The sequence below is a fragment of the Streptopelia decaocto genome (genome assembly GCF_964273445.1).
Source record: "Streptopelia decaocto genome assembly, chromosome: 14".
In the NCBI taxonomy this organism is placed as follows: domain Eukaryota; kingdom Metazoa; phylum Chordata; class Aves; order Columbiformes; family Columbidae; genus Streptopelia; species Streptopelia decaocto.
The window spans coordinates 6,346,173-6,373,639 of NC_138669.1; the positions used below are offsets into that span (position 1 = coordinate 6,346,173).

At 53.3% G+C, this 27,467-nt stretch overlaps 1 protein-coding gene across 1 annotated transcript; it reads right to left on the reverse strand.

Annotated features, from left to right (window-relative positions):
* On the reverse strand, positions 1 to 27,412 carry HELZ2 (helicase with zinc finger 2). The gene is made up of 20 exons (XM_082065077.1): positions 27,283 to 27,412; positions 21,241 to 22,386; positions 20,967 to 21,150; positions 20,417 to 20,524; positions 19,340 to 19,857; positions 18,434 to 19,066; positions 16,688 to 17,471; positions 16,232 to 16,307; positions 10,907 to 14,429; positions 10,001 to 10,086; positions 9,484 to 9,615; positions 9,075 to 9,242; positions 8,270 to 8,411; positions 7,689 to 7,805; positions 6,955 to 7,147; positions 5,963 to 6,097; positions 5,501 to 5,719; positions 4,595 to 4,751; positions 3,715 to 3,882; positions 1 to 3,220 (listed from the first exon to the last, which is right to left on the reverse strand). Exons 2-20 carry the CDS (start codon positions 22,239 to 22,241, stop codon positions 3,099 to 3,101), a joined length of 8,466 nt encoding a protein of 2,821 aa, XP_081921203.1. The 5' UTR covers positions 22,242 to 22,386; positions 27,283 to 27,412; the 3' UTR covers positions 1 to 3,098.
* Between the last annotated feature and the right edge of the window lie 55 nt (positions 27,413 to 27,467).

A 27,467-nucleotide genomic window follows, 5' to 3' on the forward strand; every position in this document is an offset into this window, starting at 1 on the left:
CAAATACAGGTGGCCCCACACAGACCCTAGGCATACCATCACATAAACAGACCTTTTATTAATAAAATTTATTATTTAAATAAATTCAAATCATTTTCACAATTATGGCTTAAATATCAAAACAGGAATGTTGAGGTTCGTTCTTAAAAACGGTAGAAGCAGGTAAAAATATTTGTATCCAAAACAACATCTGAGGTTTGCTGCAAGTCACAGACATACAAAAGATAAAAACCTGCCACATTTGAAGTTCCTTAATTTACACTTCATGACACTTATTTCATTTCCATTTAAAAAAACCAAAACCAAATGACAATTTATTGCAGTAAATTGATTGTCCTACACAGATCTGTCCAAACAAACAGTCCCATGGGCTCCTCCTCTGCCAGCCTGTAGAGGTGTTCTAGTTCTGGATGGCTGTAATTTCACGTGTGCAGGTTCCTGTTGTTCCACTTGGTCTCCAGCTCTTGCTGGTGCCAAGGAAATTAAATTACGCTGTTGGATGAACCAACATTCATGTCCTGCAATATGTTCTCTGAACTGCAGAAAATGTAGAGCCTGGGATCAGACAGACACCTTGTGCTGCCAGTGGCTTCCTACTGGAATTACCAAAGGTTTGGTTTTTATAAGTATTTTAAGAATATGTGCTTGAAAAGAAAATCCTTTCAAAAGTAAATTCAAAGCTCTGTGTACAAATGAAACCAGACTACTTAGAACTTTTTTCCTCTATTAATTTCTGTGATTATCCATGAGCATCAGGACAAGCACACGAGACTCTGCTGTCACTAACAGTCTGTACAGTTTGACTAATTGCACTTTCTGCCACCCCTGACTCCTGCAGCTGCACGGGCAGCTCGGGTCGTCCAGGGCAGCGTTTTCTAAACACTGCTTACAAAATGCATCATCAGAGGAAAAAAAATACATTTATTGTCTTGCAACACAGAGGTGAGGAAGCAAAGTGCCTCAGTCCAGGCTTTACCCTCCAAGGGGCAGCACTAAATATTTTTTCCCCACTGAGAGCAAAGAGAAGCTTTGTGAGGCCCCTTTCTTGGTCCATACAAACACATGGTCAAACCCCACACAACAGCCTTGGACTAAGACACCATACTTGGGGGAGGCTCCTCATTTGTGTCCCAGGTAATGAAATAACCAGCAAAAAACAACACAGGAGAGACTCTTGACTTAACATTAGACCCTGAAAATGAGACCCACTGGTTCTGAAGGGACCAAGGTGACCTGGTGAGAATAATGCTGGTGCCAGGCTCAAGTGTTTCTCCCAGCAATTCCAGCACCTTTGGCGATTCTCCACATCACCTTGGAGACACACGATTGCATTTCAGTAGTCCACAAAAATGATTCCCATACAAACTTACTTTGGAATTGCACTAATATTTGCGAAATCAGGCTGGTGCAGAATCTTTTAAGATCCCAGACAGGACAACTTCAAGGAGAAACAATGAACTTTACATCTCACCAGCTTTCATCAAGTGTCTTTAGCCCCAAGAGGAGGCATTTCCCACGGGCTTCTGTCCCTCATGGAACTGCCAGCCATATGTTCAAGATGTCCCTGCCCACTGCAGGGGGGTGGAGGACATGAGCTGTAACCGTCCCTTCCAACCCAAACTGTTCTATGATTATGATTATTATGCTTCAGTAAGACAACAGTAAGCCTGGGGGGTCTCTAGCACACAGCTCAAATCCACCAAATGCAGAAATGCAGGAAGGTAGTTTAAAATCAAAAAAAAGAGAACAATGAAATTTCCCCACAGGTTCTTGAGTCAAGTCTAACACAGGGTCACGAGAAGAAACACAGCGCTAAATAAGGACTTTTCCAGCCACGACGCTTTCTTATTGCACTTTCCTTCACGCTGGGAAGAGCCAGGCTGCAGTTTCAGCTGCAAACACGGGACGAAATTCCTCCCTGCCACAGCGTGATGAGGTCCCAGGGTTTGTGTCCCAGCACAGTACAGACGTGGTGCAAACCCACGGCGACCGCAGCCTGGCTCCATCGCACGCAAACATGGAGACAGCCAAGCGTGTGGTCCTGGGAGAGCCAAAACAGGCACTTCATACATTCAGAACCGAAATGAGACAAAGGACACCCCTCCCTCAAAAACATCACGCTTCAAAAAGCAGCTGGGTGATTCAGCAGAGTGCTTCCAGTTCACAGCAGTTTGGCTACTTCGAATTAAAAAAATACATTATACACATCTATTCTGAAGTGCAGCTACCAGAGTTCCATCACTGCTCTTGAAAACTCAGGCCATGAGACTGTGAAACAGGGTCAGAAAGTTAAAAGTTAATAAATTAGAAGCAGCTTTAAAAAAATACAGGGTAGGAAAGGGAGGCTCTTAGAGGACAAGATTTCAACTAAAACTGAGAACAGTTTAAAATGTGCTTACAAATTCTAATGTTTCCTGGCAGGAGCAGTCCTTGGTCTCCATTAACTTTATACTGGTGAGAACAACCTCCTTTGTACAAATAATATGTAAATCTATTTACAAAATCAACTTGGCCTTGGCTTTGTGATATTTACACAGAGAACAGCGCTTTGGTTAGACAAAGAGTGGTACACGGTTCTCTCATTGCTTTCTTCCTCCACTTAAAATATACCAAAAACACAACAGAAAGAAACAAAACCATTTGTTTTTCTGCTTTGAGAAACGAGAAGCCTTAAAAATTCCCTGGCCTTGGTTTATAAAACGAGTGGCAGCACTCAGAAGCTTTGGTCCCTGCAGCTCGTGCCATGCAGGTCGTTCCACCCGCGGCGAACGGACTGAGTATTTGGTCCCCTGGCAGGTAGGATGGCGGCTCCGCTGAGCATCTTGCAGTTAAAATAATAGTATTGTCATCATCGATAGAGTCACATCCATCCATTCCCAATGCTCTTTGGTTTGCTAGAGCTGAAAGTTCCCATCCGCGGTTGCACTGATTGAAAACCCCACGATGCCCAAGCGCGTGCTGAGCGGAGCTGTCGGAGATCCCGGCTCCCCCACCACGTTTGGCTCCATGAGTCAGGGATTGATGGAAAGATTGGTCCTTCCCAAGGCACACAGTTCAGGTAGAGAGGGACGAGCTCCTCGAGGCACACGCCATCCCTGTCAGCGGAGCGCTGAGGTCTTCCTGACAAAAATCCCCGGGGCTGCCGTGTAGCAGTTGTGCTGCTGGTAATGCTGCAGCAACCTCCTCCACAAAGGGTTGCACTCCAGCAGGTACCGGTTCCCTGGGGGCACAGGGGTGGGGGCAGTGGGTCAGTAGCTTGAACAACACCATCACGGACACTTTGTGTAACGTTTCTAGCCTAATGGTGCTGGATAACTCGCAGGGACATTTCCTTTAGCCAGAGCTCTGTGAAATCCCAGCTCCCTTCGCAGTGCTGTCATATCTGTGAGCAGCTTCCCTACCCATCCCAGCCTATGCCTGCGTGATTAGGAGGAAAATCAGCAGCCAAATTTTGTTAGGAGAGAGCTCTAGCATGCAAGTGATGGAAACAACGTGGTCTGAACCAGAGGGTGAGAAAAGCTAATTATACACTCTGCATATGAGCCACTCACAACCTCCACTTTGCACAGATTGCCCAGATAGCGCAGTTTCAAACCACAGCCTAAAGAGGAGAAGAACAAAGCAAGACCATGGTCTGTACTAGTTGGGATCTCCATTCCTTTATCCCAGCATCCTGCTCCCCCACCAGCCTGTGCACGCTCCCCACAGACCCACCTATAATGCAGAGTCCTTCCCGAGCACGCGTGATGCCCACATTGACCTGGTTTGGGTCGGTCACAAACCCCAGGTACTTCTTCTGCCAGCTCTTCGTGGGCTTTCTATCAATCTCTGACCGGGGGCAGGAGCGTACAGTTGACAGGATCACATATCTCCACTCGCTTCCTAGAAAATGGAATTGAAACAGATTTTTTTAGAAGAAAGCGCTTGGCGTCCCCTCCACCCCACAAGACAATCATTTCTCCACAGCAAGACCCACAAGACTGCCACCGCCCTTTGGGTTTCTCCAGCTTTGGAGGATATCTGACTCCTGGTCACTGCTCTCCAAAGAGCACATGCTGTGGCAGTTTTTGAACAGCCCTTCAGACATCTCCACCTTCCCGTCCTCATCACCAAGTCACAGAATACTGGGCTGGAAAGGACCACAAGGATGACCCGGTCCAACCTTTCTTGGCCAAAGCCCGGTCTAGACAAGCTGGCCCAGGACTGTCCAGCTGAATCTGAAAAGAGTCCAATGTCAGGGAATCCACAACTTCCTTGGGGAGATTATTCCAATGGCTGATTGATTTTAATGTGAAAAATTTCCCTCATGTCCAGCTGGAACCTCCACAGGAGCAACTTGTCCCCATTGCCCCTCGTCTTTTCCATGGGACTCCTCAGAAAAAGAAATCTCCATCTTCATCATCCTCACCCTGCCTGGGCACTCCAGAGGTTTCCAAAAGATTTATTACCACAACAAATCACCCAGAAATCCAGGGGTGCTTCCTCCATGGCTGAAGTGACCCTGGCATAGGATTTGCCTCTGGGAGAAGTTGCTTGATTCCTCGGGAAGGCAGGAGAGGACAGAACCCACGCCCCGCTCTCCCACCAGCCTCACCTTGACTCTTCATGATGGTGCAGACGGTCACCCCGCGGATCCCCTCCTTCAGGAGGCTCTTGCCGATCTCAGACACCTGGGCGTTGTAGGGGCTCAGGATGGCGATGCTCTCCGGCCGGATGGTGCCATCTAGTGTCAGCTGCTTCGCCAGCCTCACCTGGGGACACCAGCATCCTGCTCACCTGGGACCAGCCCTCCCGCAGCCTGTCCCCTGTGCCCTGCCCTGGGTCCTCCCTACACCGTGGTGTGCTCCAGACCCCAAAATCATAGTATGTCCTGAGCTGGATCATCAAGTCCAACTCCTTATATAACTTCATTATTTATGTCTGTACCTGCACAGCCTTTTTCCAGCCCATAATTACACGGGATGTCCTCCCAAAGATAAAACAGAATGTCGACTACTCCAATTATTTGAAAATACATCCTTCTTTTCTGAGCAGAGCTATCCCATCTGGGTTGCACACTCATTTACAAACATTCATCTCTAACCTTGTGTATGAAAGTTGTGCCCCATCATTATTAGATGTAGCAGATGACTCTCAAGAGATGAATCCCCTTTTCTACACTATAAGTCTTACAAACAAAAGCCAAGTGAAATAATTAATAATTTGGTCCCCAAACAAAAGCTCCATTCCAAAATATGTTCAAGCAAGTCAACGCATCCATTTTGCCCTAAATCTATTATGGAGACTATCAAGAAAGGCTGGAAATTACTCATCAAGCTTACAGTGACTAACCCCAAAAAATTCCAGAGTCATTCCTTGCAAAGGAGATGCCAGGCAGATGCTGCACCCACTGATCTGTATCCCATATCAATACTCATTGTCCCTCCATGACCCCCAGAGCCCCCCTGCCTAACACCCTCCTCCTTTTGCATCTCCAGCAATTCCCCCAGACCCTCCTCACCGCCTGCTCCACTTCTTCTGGGTTGGCTTTGGAGTTCTCATTTCCTTCCTCAGTAGAAATCATGAGGGTCTGCTCCTTCCCCTCCACGTGCCCGAAGATGATGGGGCAGCAGCCGTTATCCTTGTGGTAGAAGACGCTGGGTTTACGAATCAGCTGGGGACACGTTTTCAACCGCATTTCATAAAACTCCTTGGATGGGAACTCACAAATCCCTTTGTGCTGGTGGAGAAAAGGGGAGAAAGGTGAACAAAAACCATGGAGCTTCTCAACCTGCAGCATTTTTCGGGGCAGACTACACCTGCAACACTATTGCACTGTGGCTGGGACAACACAAGCGCGTTATTCATTACCCAGGGAAGTGAAAGCACTAATGGAGAATATCTGTTTCCCAGCGGCTTGAGGCAAGCCCTGATAGCAGCATTTTCTGTGACGGAGAAGAGAAAATCCACTCGAGGGCCTCACCATGCGGTACTGCGTGTCCAGCATGAACGCCTGCTTGCGGTAGCGCTCAAAGAGAGAAATCTCCATGCCAAGGCTCTTGCAGAAGTCGTTGTTGACCACAGGCCGCAGCTGTTTGTGATCCCCAAGCAAAACAACCTGGAAGAAACAGTGGACACCTCAACTGTGAGAGAGGTGGTGCTGGTGAAGGCAAGCAGCAATTTGAAAGGTTATTTTTACACAGACATGTGTTGCTTCTTATTTATGCTACAGTTATGGCAACCTCAACATGTTGGGCATTACATAAAAGTCCTGAGCCAGACAACAGGGAGCTTTGTTCCCATCTAACACGAGAAAGAGATAATGTACTAAAGCCTACCACGATCTGCTCTGTGCTTCTTGTCATGTTAATGCTTTATACCTGGGTCAGCACATTTTTTGGTGGCCGTGGCACCCACCCTGTAAAGAAGCATCAAAAAATCCAGCCACACCATCACTTGTTTCTCTTGCATAAAGAATCATAGAATGTCCTGAGCTGGAAGGGACCCACAAGGATCATCGAGTCCAGCTCCTGTCCCTGCACAGCACAACCCCACAGTTCACACCATGTGTCTGAGGATGTTGTCCAGTCTCCTCTTGAACACTGTCAGGCTTAGAGCTGTGACACCTCCCTGGGGAGCCTGTTCCAGTGTCCAGCACCCCCTGGGTAAAGAACCTTTTCCTAATGTCCAACTGACCCTCCCCTGGCACATCATCCTGCCATTAAAAGCCAAGAGCAAGTCTGGAGGACACAGCATGGGTGCAGATTTTAGTTATAGTCAGCAGAGCTATTCCTCAAAACAACTCCCTGAAGATACAGATACTACCAAGATACTACCAGATACACAGATACTACCAAGAACAACCTTAAAACTTGGTAACACTGGGAAGAGCAGCATGGGAAGGAGTGCAAGACATGCAGAGGTCCGAGAGCCCTGAGCGGCCATCCTAGAGACGCAGATTTGGAGAGGGCTCACCTTGGCCGCGCGGGGGTGGCTGACCAAGGGGATGAGGGTCTCGGGCTCGGTGGACATGGCGCACTCATCGATGATGATCTGCTGGACATTGAGCTTCTCCAGGCAGGGGGCAGACGCGGCTGAGCACGTGCACAGGATGACATCATGGCGCAAAAGCTCATATGTACGAGCCTCTACCAACTGCTTTTTGTACCTGGTGGTTGACAGAGAAGAAACAACGTAAGGGAAACTTCCCTGGGTTTCTCATGCCAGAACCAGGCAGAGGCTAAACTTTCCCAAAATGATCGTGGTTCCACCTCCCTCCCCAGGACGAGCTGATATTCCCAGAAAAGGGCTTTGGACGGATGCTGTAGGAAATGAGCTTTGTCCTGAACTCACCAGGGGCTCAGGGGGGAGGATGCAAGTGTCTCACAGCCATAATATGGCTTTTTATCCAGACAGACCTGAGCACCAGAGCAGAAGTGACGCTGAGGCTCTGCACTGAGCCACTAACCCCAAGCTAATAACTTTTTATCACCATTCCGAACACACAACTTATTAATCTGTTGTGATGTTTTCACCTAGTCCCTTGGCTTGTGCAAGTCAGGACAAATCCGCTGACTGTCACGCTGCCTACGAGTTTGTGTCAGCCAAAAGCCAGCAAATGCAGCCCAAACCTCTGCACTGTGCTCCTCCAGGCAGTGCCTCACGCGGCCAACGTCAGCCGTCCCTCTTCAGGGTCTATTTCTACTCACTTCTTTGTTTCTTTTTCTGTTATGTGCTCTCCTTTCTTCATCCGGGCATCAAAGCTACAGATCTCCTGGTACAAAGGGTTGGGTGGCCGTCGAATGCGATGATGCAGGATTATTTCACTAAATAAAGAGTCAATAAATAAATATTTTCCCCCAACACAGACCCAAGTGATCTCTTCTACAGCAAAGCACATCACATCTGCCCATGTGGAGAAACCCTGTCAGCTAAAGCAGTCAGAGCCAGACTTTTCCATCTTTATAGACCTAAGACTTAGCTCACCCTCGAGGACACAAAATACAAGCACTTTTCATCAGCAGTTGCAAGCAGGAATGAAGTCAGAGACTGTTAGGGCTCTTCAAAAGAGAGATGAAAACATCTGGATGTTTTCAGCAACCTGGGTTTCCTGACTAGGTGCTACATTTGTATACACCCTCACTTGGGAAAATTAAGCAAAAAGCAGGTTAATAGCACTGCTCCACAGCAACCGAGTGGAGACTGCGTTTGTTCTGGTTTGTTCAGCTTTACTGGTACAGAAAACATCATTCCCCGGCACTCTCGGAGCGTGTGGGCCATGAGGTCCTACCTGAGATCACGATTTGGCTTTGCATCCCGCAGGGCTCTGCGGGAGACGTGCCGGTTGCTCCCCGGGTACGGGTATTCCATCGTCTCAATGGCCTCCCCGTAAACCCGCAGTGGTTTCAGGTTCTTCATCTTCAGCAGCATCTCTGGGGCAAGAGAACAGGTCAGACAGCAACAGGCACCGGTGAGGCTGAAAATCCTCATCCCCTCGGAGGTGCCCGGGGTTCGCGGTGCACTCACCCTTTCTCCCACCCCTTGCTCATCAGCCCCTGTCACCGGTCCCGTCCTGTGCGAGGGCTCTGCTGCAGGGACCAGTCTGTGCTTTCTGCCCTCCAGTCCCCCAGCCTCTGCTCACAGCCACATGTTCTCCTTCCTACCAGCACTAGCTGCTTCAAAGGCTTAGAATCACGGAATCATTTTGGTGGGAACAGACTCAAGATCATTGAGTCCAACTGTTCCCCCACCCCTGGCACTACCCCATGTCCCTGAGAACCTCATCTCCGCATCTGTTCAATCCCTCCTGGGATGGTGACTCCATCACTGCCCTGGGCAGTCTGTTCTAATGCCCAACAGCCCCTTCTGGGAAGAAATTATCCCCAAATTTCCAACCTCAGCCTCCCCTGGCACAACTTGAGGCCGTTTCCTCTCATCACTTGTTCCTGGGGAGCAGAGCCCGACCCCCCTGGCTCCAAGCTCCTTTCAGGCAGTTCACAGATCAGAAGGTCTCCTCTCAGCTCCCGTTCTCCAGCTGAACCCCCCAGGTCCCCCAATCGCTCCCATCACACTTGTGCTCCAGAATCGATAGTTACCAGCAACAACATCAACAGACTTGTTGGATGGGCCACAGTACAAGATGCATTTTCTCCTGCTGAGATCTTCCTCTTGCAAGGGTGGTGTTTGCTCCTTCTCGACGCTCTCCTCATTCAGCTTATGGAACCAATAGACAATGTGAGTTCCAACAACAGTTTTCCCCGTGCCTAGAAAAGCAAGGAGATGGTTCCTGAAAACACTTTAGCCTCAACACCCTTGCTTTGCTCTACATCAGCATCTGGATGATCAGTCATGAAATAAAATCAAGAACAGAGGATACTGCCTTGAGGAGCTGTGGGTGATGCCAACCCATGCTACCTTCTCCTGTCTCACCAAGGGTCCATGGAAAGTTCTAACCTGCCTTTCAGAACAAAGCAGACGTGTGCTCATGCCATCCATCCGCCTTACCTGGTGGGCCTTGGATGAGTGTGAAGGGTTTTCTCAGAGCAGTCAGAATCGCCTGGTTCTGACTCTGGTTGAGCTTCCTGTGGCTGCTGGGCAGATTAAAGGATTTTTGCTGAAGGATTCTGGATGTTGTCACTGTTATGGCAAAGAGCCAAAAAAATAAGTTTAGAGCAGGTTACTGACAGCAGCACGCAGGGGATTCCACAGGAGGATGCAACAGGTACCAACTGATCGTGGCCCATTTACAAGACCACCTACAAATAATCCTTGTCCCACGCCAAAAGGTTCTGCCCATGAACCTTGATGTTTTGGGATTAAAACATACCCCGCGCCCCTCTCCAGCAGAGCATCCTGCACCCCCGGTACCTTCTCGCTGCCAGGCAGCTCCTCTCCTCCCTTGGGGTGGAATCTCCTGCTCTGGGAGCGTCACCCCCATGGCAAGAACCACCGAGCTGCGGCGGCACCTGCCCAGCCAGAGGCACGGAGCCACCAGGTAAGAAAGGAGAATACTTGCACTGACCTTTTTGAGGTGGTTCATGGCCAAGGGCGATGCTTTGAGCAAGCTCGGAGGCATACTTGAGCTTCCAAATTGCCTTCTCTTTCCGTCTGACAGACAGGGAAAAATAAGAATGAATGGAATGTAGCATAAAATAGGGAACATTGCAATAGAGCAGCTGTCTTGTTTATTTTTTCTCTCTGCTTTGGTGTTGCATTAAATCCTTCCACAAAGAACTTGAACCAAAACAACACTTACTCTGCTTTTTTGCATCTGGGACTATTGCTTAAATGTCTGAAGAGCTGAGCCTGTTGAGAGCAAGGAGCATGACTTCTGTCCCAACTCCCATTTTATTATGGTCCACCCCATTTCATTGGATTAGCTTCCAATTCTTTGCTAAAACTCACAATATAAAAAGAAGCATATTCTGCCCTGAAAAATCTGCAGCAGTTGTTGCTGCATAGCAGGCCATGCTGTGTACAAAGAAGGGCAAGCTTGCACTCGCAGTGCTTTAACAAGAGCAGATCTTGCTTCACCACACCACAGGGGAATGATTGAGAAATCGGGGAGCATGTCTGCTGAGCAAACCCCGATCCAGTGCTTCCCGCTGCCTTTCGTGACCCATAGTGCAGCAATTCAGTCACAGAAGAAACAGAAGCCCCGAGAAATTTCAGCACGACACCTTCCCCTATCTCCCCATTCTCAAGGTCAACCAGAAGAGCAACAGACCATCTGGAGAGCAGATCTGAGAGACACTGCCACCACCAAACATCCATGGCCCACCAGTATGGGCAGTGGGAGCTGGGAAAAGACAGATTTTTCGGGGATCAGCTGCACCAGTGAGCAGTTTTGGGTGCAGCAGAGGAGACCCATGGAAAGCGTTGCTCTGCATGGACAGGTCAAGCAGAGCAGCACCCACCAAACACTTACACATCTGGCAGCATCTTTGGAATGAGCTCCACCGTAAAGCTGGCCGAGGCCTGGGAGATTTCCACAGGGATGTTCTTCATGGACATATAGTGGATGTAGAAGTTAATAGTCTGCTGATCAGTCCTGTCAGACTTCTCATTCTCGCTGAACTCCTCAGTGATCCCGTGAGCCACCCAGGTGTAGGTATCTGGATCAACTGCGAGTTTGCTTTCTGACCTACCCTTGTTAACAAAAGACAGGTTCTGGAGACCATGGCTAAGGCATTCCTCATCGCTTTGAAGGCTCCCAAGCTTCAGCCCACCCAAGCGAATGCACAAGTAACAGTGGTTGAAGTCCACTTCAATGGAGCATTCCTCCAAAACGTGTTTCTTTAGGAGGAAGTTCCCTTGCAGCTGTCCTTTGCTTGTCCTTTGCTTCGCCCAGGTTATTTTGACATCGTGAAGGACTATTGAGTCATTTTCAGCCACCGCACACGATGCAGACTCCATGGCGCTCATCGGCATCCACACCTTGCTGTACTCCGCTGCGTGCTTGTACTTGTCCTTGGACGGGAGGGTGGCGTATGCAGAGAAGCAGTCAATGGGCTTTTCCGTGTGCTGCAGGCAGACGTCGAAACCCGGCGTCACGCACCAGAGTTGGACGAAGGGCACCAGGAAGCCGCGGCAGACGTCGGTGGTGAGCTGGAACTGCAGCGTGTCACCAGCACACAGCTCCAGGGAGATCTCCATGTAGTGTGAGCACAGGCTCTTCCGCACCCGGCCCATGTGCCGCTGGTACAGCTTCTCGGTCTTCTGCAGGAGGGAGGCCGCCGTCTCAAACTGCTCATTCCTGACGGCTGCCAGCACGTCTTGCCAAGTCTGCGTGTCAAAGAGGGTGATGCTGCGGTCACGGAGAGGTCCTTCACGCAGGTCGTGCTCCTTCATCATCTCTGCAGAGTAGACCCTCCTCTTCCACATCAGCCTGATGCTGCTCCGCTGCTGGATGAACACGGGCTGCTCTATCAGCTGAAGAGACCTGTAGTTGATTATCTGGGGGTCTGGAAGACTCTCTTTGTTCAGTGGGAACAGGGCTTTAAAATATTTGTTCATCTCTTCGATGTCTACCACGAAGGCCATCTTCTGCAGGACTTGGTCCTTCAGCTGGGTGGCCATCTGCAGGCAGCGGGCCCTCTTCTCGTACATTGTCGCCTTGAAATTCTTCCTGTTGAAGTCATGACAGAGAAACTCAATGTCATCCACAGAATAGATGACAGGCTTCTTGCGGAGCACAGAATGAAGGTGCCGCTGGACCACAACATCCATATACCGGCGGATGGGAGAGGAAGCCCAGGTGTAGGAGTCAACATGCAGGGAGTAATGACCAGCTTTTGACTGGACGGTGGAGTTGGAGCGGCTGAAATAGGAGCGGCTGAGCAGCCTCCTGAACTCCAGGGCCACAGGGGCCAGCTTTGGGTGGATGTCATCCGTAACAATAAGGTCGAGCATCTTGTGGAAGTCTCGAACTTTAGCAGCTAACTGCAGATGCTCCCAGATGGGGGCCATGAGACTAAACTTGAGACTAAACACATTTTTGGAGGAGTCTTGTCCAGGAGGCACCTCTCCCAGATGGTGTGAGAGATGGATGGAAAAAGGAAGGATGTGGCTGTACTTGTTTTTCATGAGTGACAACTGCTGAGCGTTTGGCTCACACTGGCACCGGAGAGGAGTGACATTTCTGGTGTCCTCCTGGTTGGTGAGGAACTCAGCCACGAAGCTGTTGAACATGATCATTAACTCTTCTATCATCTGATGGGATCCCCTGCTACCTGGGGAGCTTCCCTCATCCAATTGGTCATAGAAACAGTCCTCCTGCAGCCGCAACTTGCGGTGGATCCTGGAAAAGTGATAGGCCACAGCTATGCAGTCCTCCAGGGTATCGAAACGAAGGGCCCCCGCTGCCCCCCTGTAGTGGTCCTTAATGAAGAGCTCAGCCTCTTCATAGGACAGCTGCCTGTCTGAGCTGATCACTGAGATGGTGAAGACCCTCTTCAATATCTCATCAGTCTTCTTTTCTACGGTGACAAACAAGGAAACCACCCGACGTTCCTTCTGCGGCAGGAGGCTGCAGACATCTTGGCTAATGTGGGGTGGGAACATGCACAGAGGCCCTTGGGTGGGAGCGTAGTAGGTGACACCCCGTTTCTTTGCTTCCAGGTCCAAGGCACTGCCTTTGGGAATGATGCTGGCCACGTCTGCAATGTGGATCCCAATCTCATAGTGACACCCCAGATCCCTCACGCTGATAGCATCGTCCAAATCCCTGGCACCTTGGGGGTCGACAGTGAAGGTCACGTAACTCCGACAGTCCTTCAGGTTTTCCTTGGTGAGGTTTAGTTTGCTGCTGGAGGTGTATTTGGCTGACTCCTTGGTGACAGTAGCTGGGTATGTCTTCTCCAAACCATACTCCAAGTCGAGGATCTTCAAGCCTTCTTCCAAAGTCAATGCTGCATGCAGAATCTCCGTTATTATCCCCAAAGGGTAGTAAAACCCTTCCCGCCAGGAGATAACCTGGACACAGAAGAGGTGGCATCTCCTGGTCTCCTGGCTGATCTTCTCGCAGCTGACCACCCTGTACTTCCCATTGACAAGCCTGCGGATGGGAATGACGTTGGGTTTCTCTTTTAGCCCTGGGACAAATATTTTGGTGACGGTGCGATCGATGGGTATCATCACCCGGGGATCGAATTCGTCCATCATGCAGATGAAGGTCCGCTCTCTGTCGGCACGCTTTAGGATGCCCACCACCTTCCCCTGCGGGCGGTGGGTGCCACTGTCGGCCGTGCCGCCCTGCAGAATTTCCACCAGCACCTCGTCCCCCGTGAAGGCCGTCCCACAGTGAACTCGGCCTTTGATCTGAATGCTCATGGCAGGTGAGTTGTTGAGGGTGAAGGCAGAAGCTCTGTCGAACCATTCTTTGATCAGCTCGCATCTCTTATACATTTTGGGGTGCATGCGCAGATACTCCTGCATCATCTGAGAAGAAAAGCTGACGTATTCCTGCCTGTCCTCCCGCAGGCTTGAAGCCTCAGACTTCACTTTCAATAGCCCTTCCTCAGACACCGTCACCAGCATGTTCTTGCTCTCATCTAAGAGCTCCTGCAGGATGGGATCATCAAGATTCATGCTCTCATCCTCAGAGCTCCAGGAATCCGTGTCACTATCCTCCTCGTCCGCCTCTGGGCTCCTCCTGCTCCAGCTCTCCTTGTCACACGCTGCCTGTTTGATCTGGGCCATGGTCAGGTTCTCCGGGAAGATGCTGCCCTTCTCGATGCACCACTGGATGAAGCGCTTCCACACCTTGCTGCACTGGCCATGAGAGCACAAGGCCACGGCATCCCCCACCGCGACAACCAGTGACTGGGCCCGGGTCATTATGGTGTTGAGCACTCTGGCTTCATTGAAGAACTCGAGGTGGTGGGAGGCCGAGACACTCAGGCTCTTGCTGGTGTGGACTGTGCTGATGATGATGACCCGGAACTCCCGCCCTGCACCAGAGGGGACAAGGGAGATGTCACTCACATGAACCCAATGGGGAAGACCCTGCCTGGCTGCCACCTGGTGCTCTGCCCATCTACACTGGGTTATGTGGCCGTGGGCTGATGTAACCTCACTTGGTTGAGTCATGGGAGTCATCTGATGCAAATAAAGCAGCTCTTGGGTTCGTGAGGGCCTCCAAGCATGAACCAGGATCACAGAATCATAGAACAATTTTGGTTGGAAAAGCCTCATGTCCCTGAGAACCTCACCTCCGCATCTGTCCAACCCCTCCAGGGATGGTGACTCCACCACTGCCCTGGGCAGCCTGTTCCAATGCCCAACAGCCCTTTCCAGGACAAAATTGTTCCCAAGATCCAACCTCAACCCCCCCTGGCACAACTTGAGGCTGTTTCTTTGTGTCCCTGTCTCCCCTCAGCTCCTGTTCTCCAGCTGAACCCCCCAGGTCTCTCAGCCACTCCCATCACACTTGTGCTCCAGGCCCTTCCCCAGCTCCATTCCCTCCTCTGAACTCGCTCCAGCACCTCAAGGGCTTTCCTGTAGTAAGGGGCCCAAAACTGACCCAGTCACTGCCCTGGTCCTGCTGGCCACACCAGTGCTGGTACAAGCCAGGATGCTGGTGGGTTTTTTGGCCACCTGGGCATATGCTGGCTCATATTCAGCCACTTTCACCCACCACCCCCAGGAGGACACCACGAGGCCACCACCACCCAGGCACCAGGGAGGGATGGGCACTGTGGAGACCAGATAGAAACCAGGCAATGGAGCAGTGGGTGCCCATGGAGCAGCCCCACGTGCTCAGAGCCACCAGCAGCCCCCGCCAGCTACCCCTCACACACACGGGTGGAGTTTTCTGTGAATCCCAAATCCCTCAGTGAACCTAGGGTCTAGCAGGGGCACGAGCAGTGACCATTGGCAGGAATCCCTCTCCCTTCGAGCACAGCTCTGCTGATCGCCCGACAAACAACAAACAGTCAGAGGCACCCTGGTGACTGCAGAGCTGGGGAGAGACTGCAAAGAAAGGGTGTGGGGATAGAAACACCCCAGGGGTCGGTTATTCTCACCACGAGGAGTCCCAGCTGCACAATAAAACAAATAATAATAATAAAAGCAGGGATGAGTCATAAACTACATCCTAGAGGATAAACCCAGCCCTGTCCCTCTCTCTTCACCCAGAGCAGCAGACTCCTCCTTTAGTGAGCTGTTCTGGGATTTTTTTTCAGCAACTGGTACCCACAGGCCATCCTGGTTTCAATTCTCTCCTATTACTGGCCCCCCTGCTGGTACTTGGGGCTTCACATGATTCACACATGCTCAAGCTCCCGGGATTGCACTCAAAGGGTTTTCACCCTCCTACAAAGCAACATCCATATATTTGAAACGAGTTGACAGCTAGGTGCAGATTTAATTCAGTGTGAAATCTTATTTGCTAAGGAAAAGATGAAATGAAAGAATTCCCAAGCAGCCGAAGGATTTCCAGGCATCCGCTCTCCATTGGCGCTATGGGGGCTGTGGTGGGAGAGCCATGGGAAGGGCAGGGGAGCTCTGCCCACACCAGACACACTCTGCCACAAGATCAGCCAGTATGTTGCATTTTAGCAAGTGGGACAACATTAGGATGCCAGAAACACTTCTGCTACTGACCGGATATCTCCTCCCCTTGCTCATTACACAGCGGCTGTAGCTGCAATAGACCCTCCTGTCCACCAGCATGAGTGGGAAAGTTCTCCCCAGCATGCAGAAGACCTCAAAGCACAGCCAGACGTGACTAACTATTGCACCAAACACAAACCTGGCAAGTTTTCATAGTTTTCTACCACCACATCTTGTAGCTGCTTCTTCCTCAGCTCTTGTCGTGTTGCAGAAACCTGGTAAGAAAGAAATGGGCACAACTGAATAGTTTCCGCTCAGAAACACCCTCCACCTGACACCACGGTCCCTCACCCTTCTCAACTGAAGGTTCCCCAAAAAAGTCACTCGACATCAGCCACAGGTCCCGGGCTGACTTCAGCCAGTTCTTCCAGTGCTGTCCCAGTTAACCTGCCTGGAGGATGCTCAAAAAAAACTTCAATTAACCCATCCCAGCATGAGTCATCTCTGCGCCAACCACCCATGATGTACTACGTGTACCCTCTAAAAAACCATGGGTGGCATATGAGCCCCCAGATTCCCTATTTTTACTAGGTTTATCATCAATAGAGTCCAGCATTGATCAGGGAGTGCTCAAATGGGTGGTTCTCCCACATACCTGCATCCCGTGGGACACCACACAGATCTTCTTCAGGTCTCGGACACCCCACTCGTCTGGCCACCTCTGATAGATCTCCTTCACCTTCTCAATCACTTGTGTTATCTCAGAGGTGTTGTGCCAAGAAATCATGGACAAATCCCGTTCAGCCACACCAGACACGTGGCAGAAGACAAGTGGGAAGATTTCGGGATGGGGCGGGATGTTCCCACTGGCTTGGATAGCGTTGCCTTTGCCAATGTAGAAGTGTTTGGAGACAAACTCAATGATGCCTGCAGTGGAACGGTAGTTCTCATTGAAAATGATCCTGCTCTTCATGGCCACTTCGTGCTTCTCTTTCTGGTAAAACTGAAAGAGTCGGTTTAAGAGGGTGTAATCAGCAGATTGTCCGTCCCCGACACAGAACAGCTTTGGGGTTATCTGCATGTGGTCCCCAGCGAGGACAATCCGAGTCTCAAAAGTGGCGTAGGCAAGCGGAACCAAAGCTTCGCATTCCAGCATCTGAGCAGCCTCGTCGATCATGATGTGGGTGAAGAAGCCTGGGGGAACCCTCAGGTTCTTGGATAACATGGAAGTGGTAATAATGATGCGGTGCCGGTCGATCTCCGCCTGCGTGGGGTGGCGGAAGGAGCGCTGGTCCGGTGAGAGGCAACAGTACATCTGTGTGGTGGGATCCGTCATGTTGGTGGGACGGTCAGTGGAAATGATCCTCAAGGGAACAGCCCATGGGTGCCCGCTGGTCACGTAGTTATGGAAATACTCCCGGATGTAGATGTCAGCAGCACTGGAGGGGAACAAAAGGGGAAAATATCAAGGAATTGTGTTTTTCCCAATTCTGTGGCCATCATCCAAATCCACTATCTGATTATTCGCCAACACACCCCCAAAATCTCCCCCAGTTTTGTGTGAGAACACACTCATCACAGGAGATATTTCCAAGCCTATTTTGAGGGTCTGGCTTAAAATAGGAGTTGATACTCAGGAATAGTGCATCTCTCCATGCCCATACAGAGAAATGCAATGTGTCCAACAAAATTTGTGTCCCTGCTTCTCTCTAGGGCCAAGTCCCACAGACATCCCCTCTGACAGCTGAACATCCCCAGCCCAGGTGGGTGGCACCAGATCTGCAGAAGAAGCTTCAGTGCAACCGGAGAGCCTGAAAGAGGCTCAGATTAGCAGCCACCCATCTATTATACATTAAAAACGAAGGCAGTAACAACCTGCAGGATGGGCACACTCTTTTCAGCGTAACTGCTCTAATTTTAACAATCATGCCCTGGTTTCTCTGAAGGCGGATTCAATGGCAGTCAGACCAAATCTACATTTCCTCTTCCCTTGGAAGAGTCAAAAAACTGGCGTGTGCACAGAGCACAAGAGTCTTCAAGGGCAAGTAGAACACAGTATTATCCCCGCAGAGTCAGGCAAGAGCTTTCTCCTTCTTGCCGTACACAGTGAAGGTTGAAAGAGCAAAATGTCTCTCCAACCCCATACCCATTTTATAATGAATCAGGAATATGCTGTTCCACAAAGATTTCACCCACATCAGGTTTCCTCCTAGCAGGAAGTCCTAGAGCAGTTTAAGACATTAAATAAACAAGAATTTCTTTAAACAAGTAATTGAAATGCACACTAAGCAAAGGGCGGCTAAGCCCCATCTCACACCCCCTGGCCCCATTCCATCCCAACAGAGCAGCTCACTTGGCCCATAGCCCCGGTGGCCTCTTCCCCTCATCCCTCCCCACCTACCTGTTGGTGTGGGTGCAGATCAGCACCCGCGTGTTGGGCTGCCTGAGGATCTCGATGGTGGCCATGGCCAAGGTGAATGTCTTCCCTGTGCCGAAAGGCCCATAGATGAGCAGCGGTGGGACCTGCCGGCTGCTGGTGGCTTGGCCTGTGATGAAGGAGATGGCCAGTTTCTGCTTGCTGTTCCCCCACTGCGGTGACCCAAGGGAGTAGGGGACAGAGCAGCTGGCAACATCTGGTAGGACCAGCTTCTCATCCAACAGGCGGTCCACAGCCTGGTGCCACTGCCGGAACAGCAGCTGGTCAATTTGGAACTGGATCTCCACCTTGTGGGAGGTGTTTGGCTTGAAGTTCAGCTCTGAGCAGCATCTCTTTGGTATCTGTAGCCAGATGGTCTTCTCCGTGGTGGCTTTATGCTCCACAATAACCTCATAAACCTGATTGTCGACAGGTGGGTCAAGTGCCAGGAAAGCTGTGGGCGCAGACCTGCTCAGCAGATAGCCCTCGTCCGTGTCCGGTGAGAGGTTGTAAGGGGTACACACTTCAGCAAACAGCTCTCCGGAGACAGCGAACTTCATCCCCACCGAGAGGCTCTGCAGCGTGGGGCTCAGCGAGATGAGGACACGCAGGTTGAGTCTGAAAGGAGGAAACACCCCGGTGAGCAGCAGAGAAGCTGCCCATCAGCTCAGCAGCAATCCAGGGCTGAAGAACAAGCCCCAGCCCCTCCCCTCCTACCCCTACCCAGGAAAACACCTTTCTTGGAACGTTTCCATGTTTCTTTCTGGGAAGGTGCCCCAGGACCAACCCAGAAGAGATGGACTCTTCAGCAGCAGCCTGGTCCCAGGGTCGGCAATGGGACTGTGGTCCCCAGTGAGGAGAAACCCCTTGGGATCCACGCCTGGAACTTACTTGGCAACCAGAGCCTGCTCAGCTTCTTCCTCACGGAAGAGGAAGCTGTGCATCCTCTCGCGGTAGTTGAGACGGGTGATGGGAACGGTCGCGCCACCCTCACGCTGGTAATCCAGCGCCAGCGCAGGAGGTTTGTACTTGGCCAGCAGATCCACATCTTCCCCGGTCCTCGGCACGCTGGGAACGATAATCCGGTTCCCTCTGTCCCATCGCAAGAAGTTGACGGGGCGGAAGTTCTCCCTGGGGATGTGCTGAGGGGTCTCCCGCCGTCCCACCTTCACTTTGATCTTCTGTACAAGGACGGGGCGGCTGCCGAAGTCGAACACCACCCACTGCTCGAAGACGCCCAGCGCGGAGCACTCCATGCAGACATCCACCAGCGCCGTGCGTGGGGAGGAGGGCAGGGTGGCCACGTGCTCCCCCCGAAGGTAGTGGAGGCCCCGGCAAAGTCCATTCCCAGAGAGGTAGAAATTGACTCCAGGTTCCTGTTTCAGGAGCGCCACATGCTTCAGAGGCATCTGCCAGCAGAGGAGAATACAGAGACATGGTGAGGGCAGCCCACAGCTCGTGAGGTCCTTCCAGCAGCAGGTCCTACCCAAAGTTGCTGCAGGAACCAAACGCCATGCTGGACCTACAGTGCTCTTGAAATTCTCCTGAAAGAAGCTTATTCCTCATGCGACCTCACAGCAACTGTTTCAAGGTCTTAAAGAACCTCAGGTTTCAGTTTTATAGCAACTGAGCCTGTTTGCTGTAAACGGGAAATCTCCTACATTGGAGAGGAGAATTAGACCTGACTCTCGTCCCCAACACCCACGAAATCCTGGGCAGGGAAGTGTCTGAATCTTGTCATTTGTGATGATACATGGGAGGTGCTGAGAGCAGCCGAGTGCACCCCAGCCCCACGGCATGAGATGAGACAGGAGACATTATGGCTGCACCCCCTACGCACAGTCCCAAATACACCACATATCCTCACTGGGAAGTTCCCAAGTCCCTATTCTTCTGCTCCTTGCAGAAATAATAATTTGAAAAAACAAAAAACCACAAAGGACAAGGACTGTGCAGAGCTGGGCTTACCTGGGAGTGGACCTTGAACTTCCAGCAGTATTTCATCCTCCTGTCCTCTGACTGCACGTGCAGGGGCTGCTCACACATGACTCTGACGCCCTCAATGTGCTCGGCCATCTGTGGGGGACGGATGAGAGGAGGGGGACTGAAGGTGACAGTCCAGGGACACACTGCAGAACCCTCCACGGGGCCATCTTCATCCTTTGCCTTCACGCTATGTCCTCCAGAGAGGGGATTGTCAGTAAATAATGGTTGGACTCAATGATCTTAAGGGTCTCTTCCAACCAAAATGATTCTATCATTCTATGACTAAATCCTCATGCTCGGTCCTCACCCACCAGTGTCCTTAGGGAATGAAAGTTCCCCTGGCAGAGCAGCATGGCTGGGTGCCCCGAGCAGGCTCTCGGGTTGCCATCTCGAAAGGGGTGAAGGAGGAGGGACACAACACCCCTTTCTGCATCCCTGTTAGGACGGCGAGCAGTGTGCTCTGTCCCCCAGCTCTTACACAAGCAGCTTCTCGCGATGCGCAGGACCAACGCGCTCCCACCCCATAACTCACAATGAACACCTCGTTGGAGCACGTTTGATACTCAGCGAGGAGCCGGTCCTGGTAGGACAAGAGCCCATCCTTCAGGGCTTGCTTCTTTTTCTTCGCGGCAACCTTCATCCTCTGGATCCACTCCTGCAGCTCCTCGGCAGAGTGAGCCTTGGTGCAGCTTTTCCCCATTTCGCACATCTCTGCTCTGTTGGGAGAGAAGCAGGGGGCCCATGGGGAGGTTGGCAGCTGCCTGCAGGCCCTGCCCAGTCCCCAGCACGCCCAGGGGACACTTTACCTGCTGCACAGGGAGAACTTGGTGAGCCCGAGTGGCGGCGCGCGATGGACCCACTGGACGGAGGTGTCTGCCGAGAGCATGTGCCTGTGCTCCACGGAGGAGCAGTGGCTCTCAAAGCTCTCCTGCGAGCTGAATGTCACCAGGCAGACCCGGCAGTAGAAGTGCACGGGTGCAGGCGCTGCTGCTTTGCCACTGGTGCTGCAGGTCCCTGCGATTGGCAGCAGCAGGTCGGAGCGAACCAAGCCCTGCTCCCTCTCGGCTTCCCAGACGGCCATCTCCAGGTCGCTGTGGGCAAACTGGCAGCGCAGGGGGCCGTGCCGGCAGGGCTGGCCCCTGGACACGAACCGGCAGTAGCTGAGGGTGGCCATGAACTTGGGGCAGGGCCGCACGGCCGTGTACTGCTGCTGGCGCCGGCTGTCCGACACCACGTGCACCAGCAGCGGGTCCCAGCCGCGGTGACACTCGCACAGCTGGCCCTGCCCGCCCGCCGACACACGCTGGGGGCAGCCAAAGAAGCAAGGCTTGCAGATCTCCTGGAAACAGCCTCCGAACTCACTGGCAATCTCCCTGGCGGCGCTGGACGCAGGGAGGGCGCTGGCAGAGCAACCTCCCAGCTGTGCTTGCAGCACCGCAGCCTTCAGCTGCCACCGCTTCAGCTGCTGCTCCCTCTCAAAGTTCCAGACTGTGGCCTCCTCGGGGCTCCAGGCGAACGTGCACTGGCTCCCATGCTTGAGGCAGCCCAGCCCCACCGTGTAGTACCTGCAGATGGCGTAGCGGGCCGGGGTGGGGAAGCCAGGCCGCTGGTACACCTTCCTCCAGGCTGTGCCGCGGCGGCCGCGGCGACGTGCCAGCAGGATCTCGTGCATGCAGCGGTGCTCCACCTCACGCACGTGGTAGATGGTCTCGTTCTCCTTCACACTGCACTTGGAGCAGACCAGGAGCAGCTCCAGCTGCTGCTGGAGGTTGCCCAGCGGCACAGCCGGGCCGTTGGCCATCGGCATCCTTGGCGGCGGCTCGAGTCGAGCGACAATTAACGGCGGGAAGTTCCTATGAAGCGATGGTGATGCTGGGGGCAGGAGGCGCCATGGAGCGGTCGTGTCCTAACTCACTACGTACCTGCCGGTCATTGGTGCGAGTTCACAAAACCTGACAAGGAAATGAGGAACAAGTGACTTAGCAGGAAACATCAGCCAGTGCCTGGCTGGGCACACGCTGAGGTGCCGGCACAGCCCAGTTCTGCTCACCAGCCGGAGCCTCACCCGCCACCCAAATTCCCCAAGACACCGTCAGCACCTGAGCACCTGGGGTCTGTCCCCATGTGCTCACCCAGAGGGGCTCCCAGGGACCAGGCTCTGGGCCGGGCTCAGCTCGGTCCCGCCGTGCTGCAGCTGGTGGCATTTACCACCCAACGCAGGAGAGACGGCTGCGCTGGGAGAGTCCCAGCACAGTCCCTGCAGCAACCACCGACCTCCTCCCAGACCGCAGCCGGACGATCTGACTTCCTCTTCCCGCTGCCGGTGCCTCCCCAACCCCGGTTCATTCCTGCCAACTTTCTCTTTCTTTTTCCTTCTTTCCCCCCTAGCTCTGGCTGGGCAGCCCCATCACCACTCCCCATCGAGTGGGAGAAACCCAGCTCCAAACCCCAGCCCATCTTCCCCTGTGGCACAAGAGATTAATTGCAATTAATTAACAAAGCCACCGCCCTCTTTGTTCCTCAGATGCAGCACCCAATGCCAGGAGATGGGCATGCTGGAACAGGGACCCACTGGCATCTTCTCCAGCCGCCACCGCGGTAAACACCCGGCTGGGAGAGCTCCAGCTCAGCGGTGAGAAAGGTGACTCATGGCTCCCTGCCCTCCCCGGCCACCGGCTCCAGCATTTGCCAGCAGTTTCCTGGGTAACCAGAGTCCGGGAGCATCCCTGGGAATGATGTTGCAGCGTTTGGTGGTTTGGGGTGAAGGGAACATGCCAGGGCAGATCCACGGGCAGCAAGTGCTGCCAAGCGAAGCCACCGGCCTCGTGCCGAGTAACCACCTGGGCCTCCGGACCTCAGCCACGACAGACGGGCTCCAGCGACACTCGGAAAGAGCCGTATTGATGGCTGTGGTCCGCCAATGGAGCAGGGGGAAACTTTCCACTGTTTCTGCAGAAACACGTTTCACTTCTAATTAAGACTGTTTTGCCTGTGCCGGGATGAACAGGCTGCTCGATGCGAGTAGGTGGATGCTGAAGCTATTGCCCCGGCTGAGGCTGCAGGCAGCAAACACAGAGCCAGTGCTGCAGAAGGCAGCAGCCGCAGCATCGCCTGCTCTCCCAGCACCGTGAGCGAGCTCCTCGCATCCCATTCAGGTGCCACAGCACCCGCCAGCTGCCCAGCAGAGAAGAAGTCACCGAGTCCTACTCCTCTGCCATGCGTCAGGTTGGACACGTGCTTGGTGGATAAATACCACTCCAGTTTATCTCCTGAGGTTTGGCAGCGAGCCTGGCACTGGGCAGAACTGATGCTTTCTGTTTCAGTCAGCTGCGAGGCTCCGCGGCAGAGCCCCATGGCAGAGCCCCATGGCAGCACCGGCTCTCCCTCCGCCACAATCCGGGTCACCGTGCCACGTCATCAGCTCCGCATCGAGAGCAAAATCACCTTGATTCATCTCTGCACCTTCATTTCCAAACCTTTACCTGCAGCCCTCCCGTGCAGACTGGCAGCCTGTACTTAAAGCATGATTTGTAGCTGGGTGGGCAGCGTGGTCCTGCTATGGCTCTGCCTGGCCTCTTAGCTAGAAATTGTCCAAATCTTCAACATCTGCTGGGACCAGTGTGGTCCTGCCCAGGCAGCATCACCCACATCATGCGTCCTGTGGGTACCAAAGCCCAACAGAGCTGTGGGATGTGAACACAGCACCGGTGCTAAGGAAGAGCATCCTCAACCTAGAGTGGGGCTGGGGCCAGTGGAAAGCCAGGGCATCCCCATCCTCTGCCTGTAACAAGGTCACGGTCATCGCAAGGAAACCATTTCTGCAGCCCAGCTGCTGCACAGGGTCCAAGAGCTTTTTCTTTGCTCTGGTTCTACCACCAAAAAAGAAATTGGGGCTGCAGCAGAGGTTTTGGTGCTACCTGACTGCTGATTGATGCAGAGAAAATGCTTTGCACTGAAATGAAATAACTTGGGAAACAATAAAAATGGAGGAGAAAACCTCTAAACAATAAAAAAGCAGGAGGTGGAGTGGAACGCTGTGTCTCCTGTGGCACAAAGGGATCCTCCACTGATGCCCAGTGAGGCTACGGGGCTGCAGACCTGAGGCTGCTCCCTCCACACCCCACAGCCGCCTCCTTAGAACAAACCCTACTGGGACAGACACTCAGGTTCGGGATTTGTGCGACACTGTCACTTGTGAAAACTCCAAAATGCCTCAGTAATGCACAGGAGAGAGGAGGAAACCTGATTGCTGGCACTCGGCTCCACGAGCTCCACGGTCCCAGCACGTCCACAGCCACAGGGCCCAGAGGAGACCCCGTCCTGCAGCGGCACCGACACCGAGCCGCTCCGGTAGACCATTGAACTACCCATAAAAACTATACAGGACAGCTAGGCTGTTACTGGTATTCATCCCCAAAGCAGGAAATCCCAGTTCGGAAAAGCTAAGAGGGAACATTCTGCCTTTAAAGGGTCAACTCCCTTGCTGTTTATTTTTTTAAGAAAGCCTTTGATTTTGAGCAAGCTGCCAAAACATGCTCTGGGTCTGGAGGTGGGAGGGAAGAGGAAGGGGAACGGCAAACCCCTCTTAAAGTCTCTGCACAGCACCGGCACTGATGCCAAATTGAAGCCCTTTTCTTTCTGCAATGATCTTATACTGGACTAGAAAGGAAAAGAAGAAAAAAGCTAAAGGAACTTTTGAACTCCAGGCCCGGGCAGAGGCACAAGGAAGCTCAGGACACACACACACCACAAGATAGCAGTCCTACCCATGATAAAACTCTGATAGCAACAGGGCAAAATCCAAGTGCCCTGAGGCAGGTGGAGCTGCGAGAGCAATATTTACTATCAAGCCACAGACTGCAATTTGCAAGCTGAATTTTGTATATTTTAATAAAAACAACCTTTTCTTTTTTTTTTACACTGGCCCTGAAAAGCCCAGCCTGGTGTTTAAAGCCACTTGCATCCCGCTGATGGGTGAAACAAGTCCCTCTAGCAGACGGGGAGGCTGGTTTAGTGCATGCCCAGCTCTGCACCCACTCCTGGCCCTGCTGGGGCGAGGATCTACCTCTCTCCCAAGTGCACATACCCTCACCAGGCACCAGCACAGACACAGGCGAGCGCTGCCCAGCACCGGTCCAGCCTCGCTGCAAACCAAACCGAACACACCAGCGCCTCGCCAACCGCGTCTCCTCCGCGCTCGGGAAGATGCTTCGGGTCAGGGCCAGGCCACACGATGTCCGAGCATCGTCCCCCGGCAGGCGCCTCGCGAGGCTGCGCTGACGCCAGGGATAATCACATTCCCCTGGAAATGGCGAGTCGGAACACGACCGCGGCAGAGAAACACCCATCGCACCTCCGCGGCTGAGTCCTGCTGCTCTGTGCCCTTCGGCCATCCTGGCCCAGTCGGGGGATGGTGGCCTTTTTGCCAGGTCTTGTCTCAATTAATTATTGACAGGAAATGAGGCAACATGTTGTGGGCGGATGAGCCAAGCACTCCTTGACCACAGCAAGTGACATGGGTCACTCTACGGGGATGGGGACAGATCGATGGCACAGCTGGGGGACCGTGGACCTTGGGGACCGCGGCCCCACATCCTGGTTATCGGTCCTGCCAAGCACCGGATCTGGGCACCCAGAGTTTTTCCTGTCAGCTGCAAGTGCTCACAGCAGCAGCAAGAGACCAGCCCAGCGTCCCCCTGCAAGCAAACGGCACGGCCAGGCTGGATGGGAGAGTTTGGCACCGCAGATGCTGCCCCGTGCCATGTGCTTCCCCATCACCTGCCCTTATCCTCTGGTTTGCACTGAGGCCATGACCACTCCAGTATTTCCCTCCTGGGCAAAACCAACCTCAAAAGTTCCAGGGCCCCTCCTTTCCCAAACCTTTTTCAACAAGACAGTTCACTCCACATCCTACCTAGAGATCCAGCACTGTCCTGCCAGCTGCAAAGTGAGAGCCATGCCACCGCTGCCCAAGCGGGTGAGCAGGTACGAACCCCCAGTTTGTGCACAGCCCCCAGGCACCTGCAGCCCCAGCTCCTGCATTTGCTTTATCCAACCGTAAAAACTTCCCTGGGAGCTCCCAGACCAGGAACCCGAAGCTCGGAAGCAGCAGCAGGGACAGAAAAATTGCTGGGCATTGTCTTACAGGAGCCAGCACCGCACACCCTGACAGCCCAAAACCTGCACCCCAAAACCTGCACCCCGACCGTGCCTCCCCACGCTTCCGAAGGGGCTCCCAGCACGGGCAGGGTTGCTGCGAGTGGGGACAGGGACTGAGCGGGATGAGCATCCTGCACTGCCCTGCAGCACCCCGAGCCCTGCAGCACCCCAAAGCGCTCGGCGGGGACACCGGGAGCACCCGCTACCTGCAGCACCCTAAAGCGCTCTGCGGGGACACCGGCAGCACTCCGCACCCTGCAGCACCCCGGAGCACCCGGTCGCTCCGCAGCCCCCCGGTCCCGGTGCCCACCCCGCCGCTCTCACCGCTGCTGCTGCTGCTGCCGCCGCCGCCGCCGGGCGGGGGGACGCGGGGACTCGCCACCGCCACCGGTTTCGTTTCTGGGGCCTCCCCGCATTCAAACCGGGGCCGGACTTCGCGGAAATTGCATCACGGCGGCCCCGCCCCGCCCGCCGGCACCGGGGGAGCCCGCACCGGCACCGGGCGGCAGCGCTTCCCGCACCGAATGGACGGGTGCTCCCACCCCGGGGGTCCCCGTTTCCCACCCCCGGGGTACCCGCTTCCTACCCCGGTCCCGTTTCCCCCCGTACATCACGGGGTCGAGTTTCCCCCCCGGTCCTGCCCGACCCCCGGCGGAGGGACCCTCCCGGGGCCACCGGCCGCTGCTCACCCGCCGAGGGTCGGGGCTCGCCCGCATTCCGGCTCGAGACCGGCGGTACCGGCTGCTCCGGGGAATAATAAAACGAATACTCAGCAGCAGCCGTGGTCGCAGCCCGGCCGGGTCCCCCGCAGCCCGACGGGCTCCGCTTTTAAAGGGCTCCGGGGAGGGGCGAGCGCTGGTTTCCTTTCGGTTCG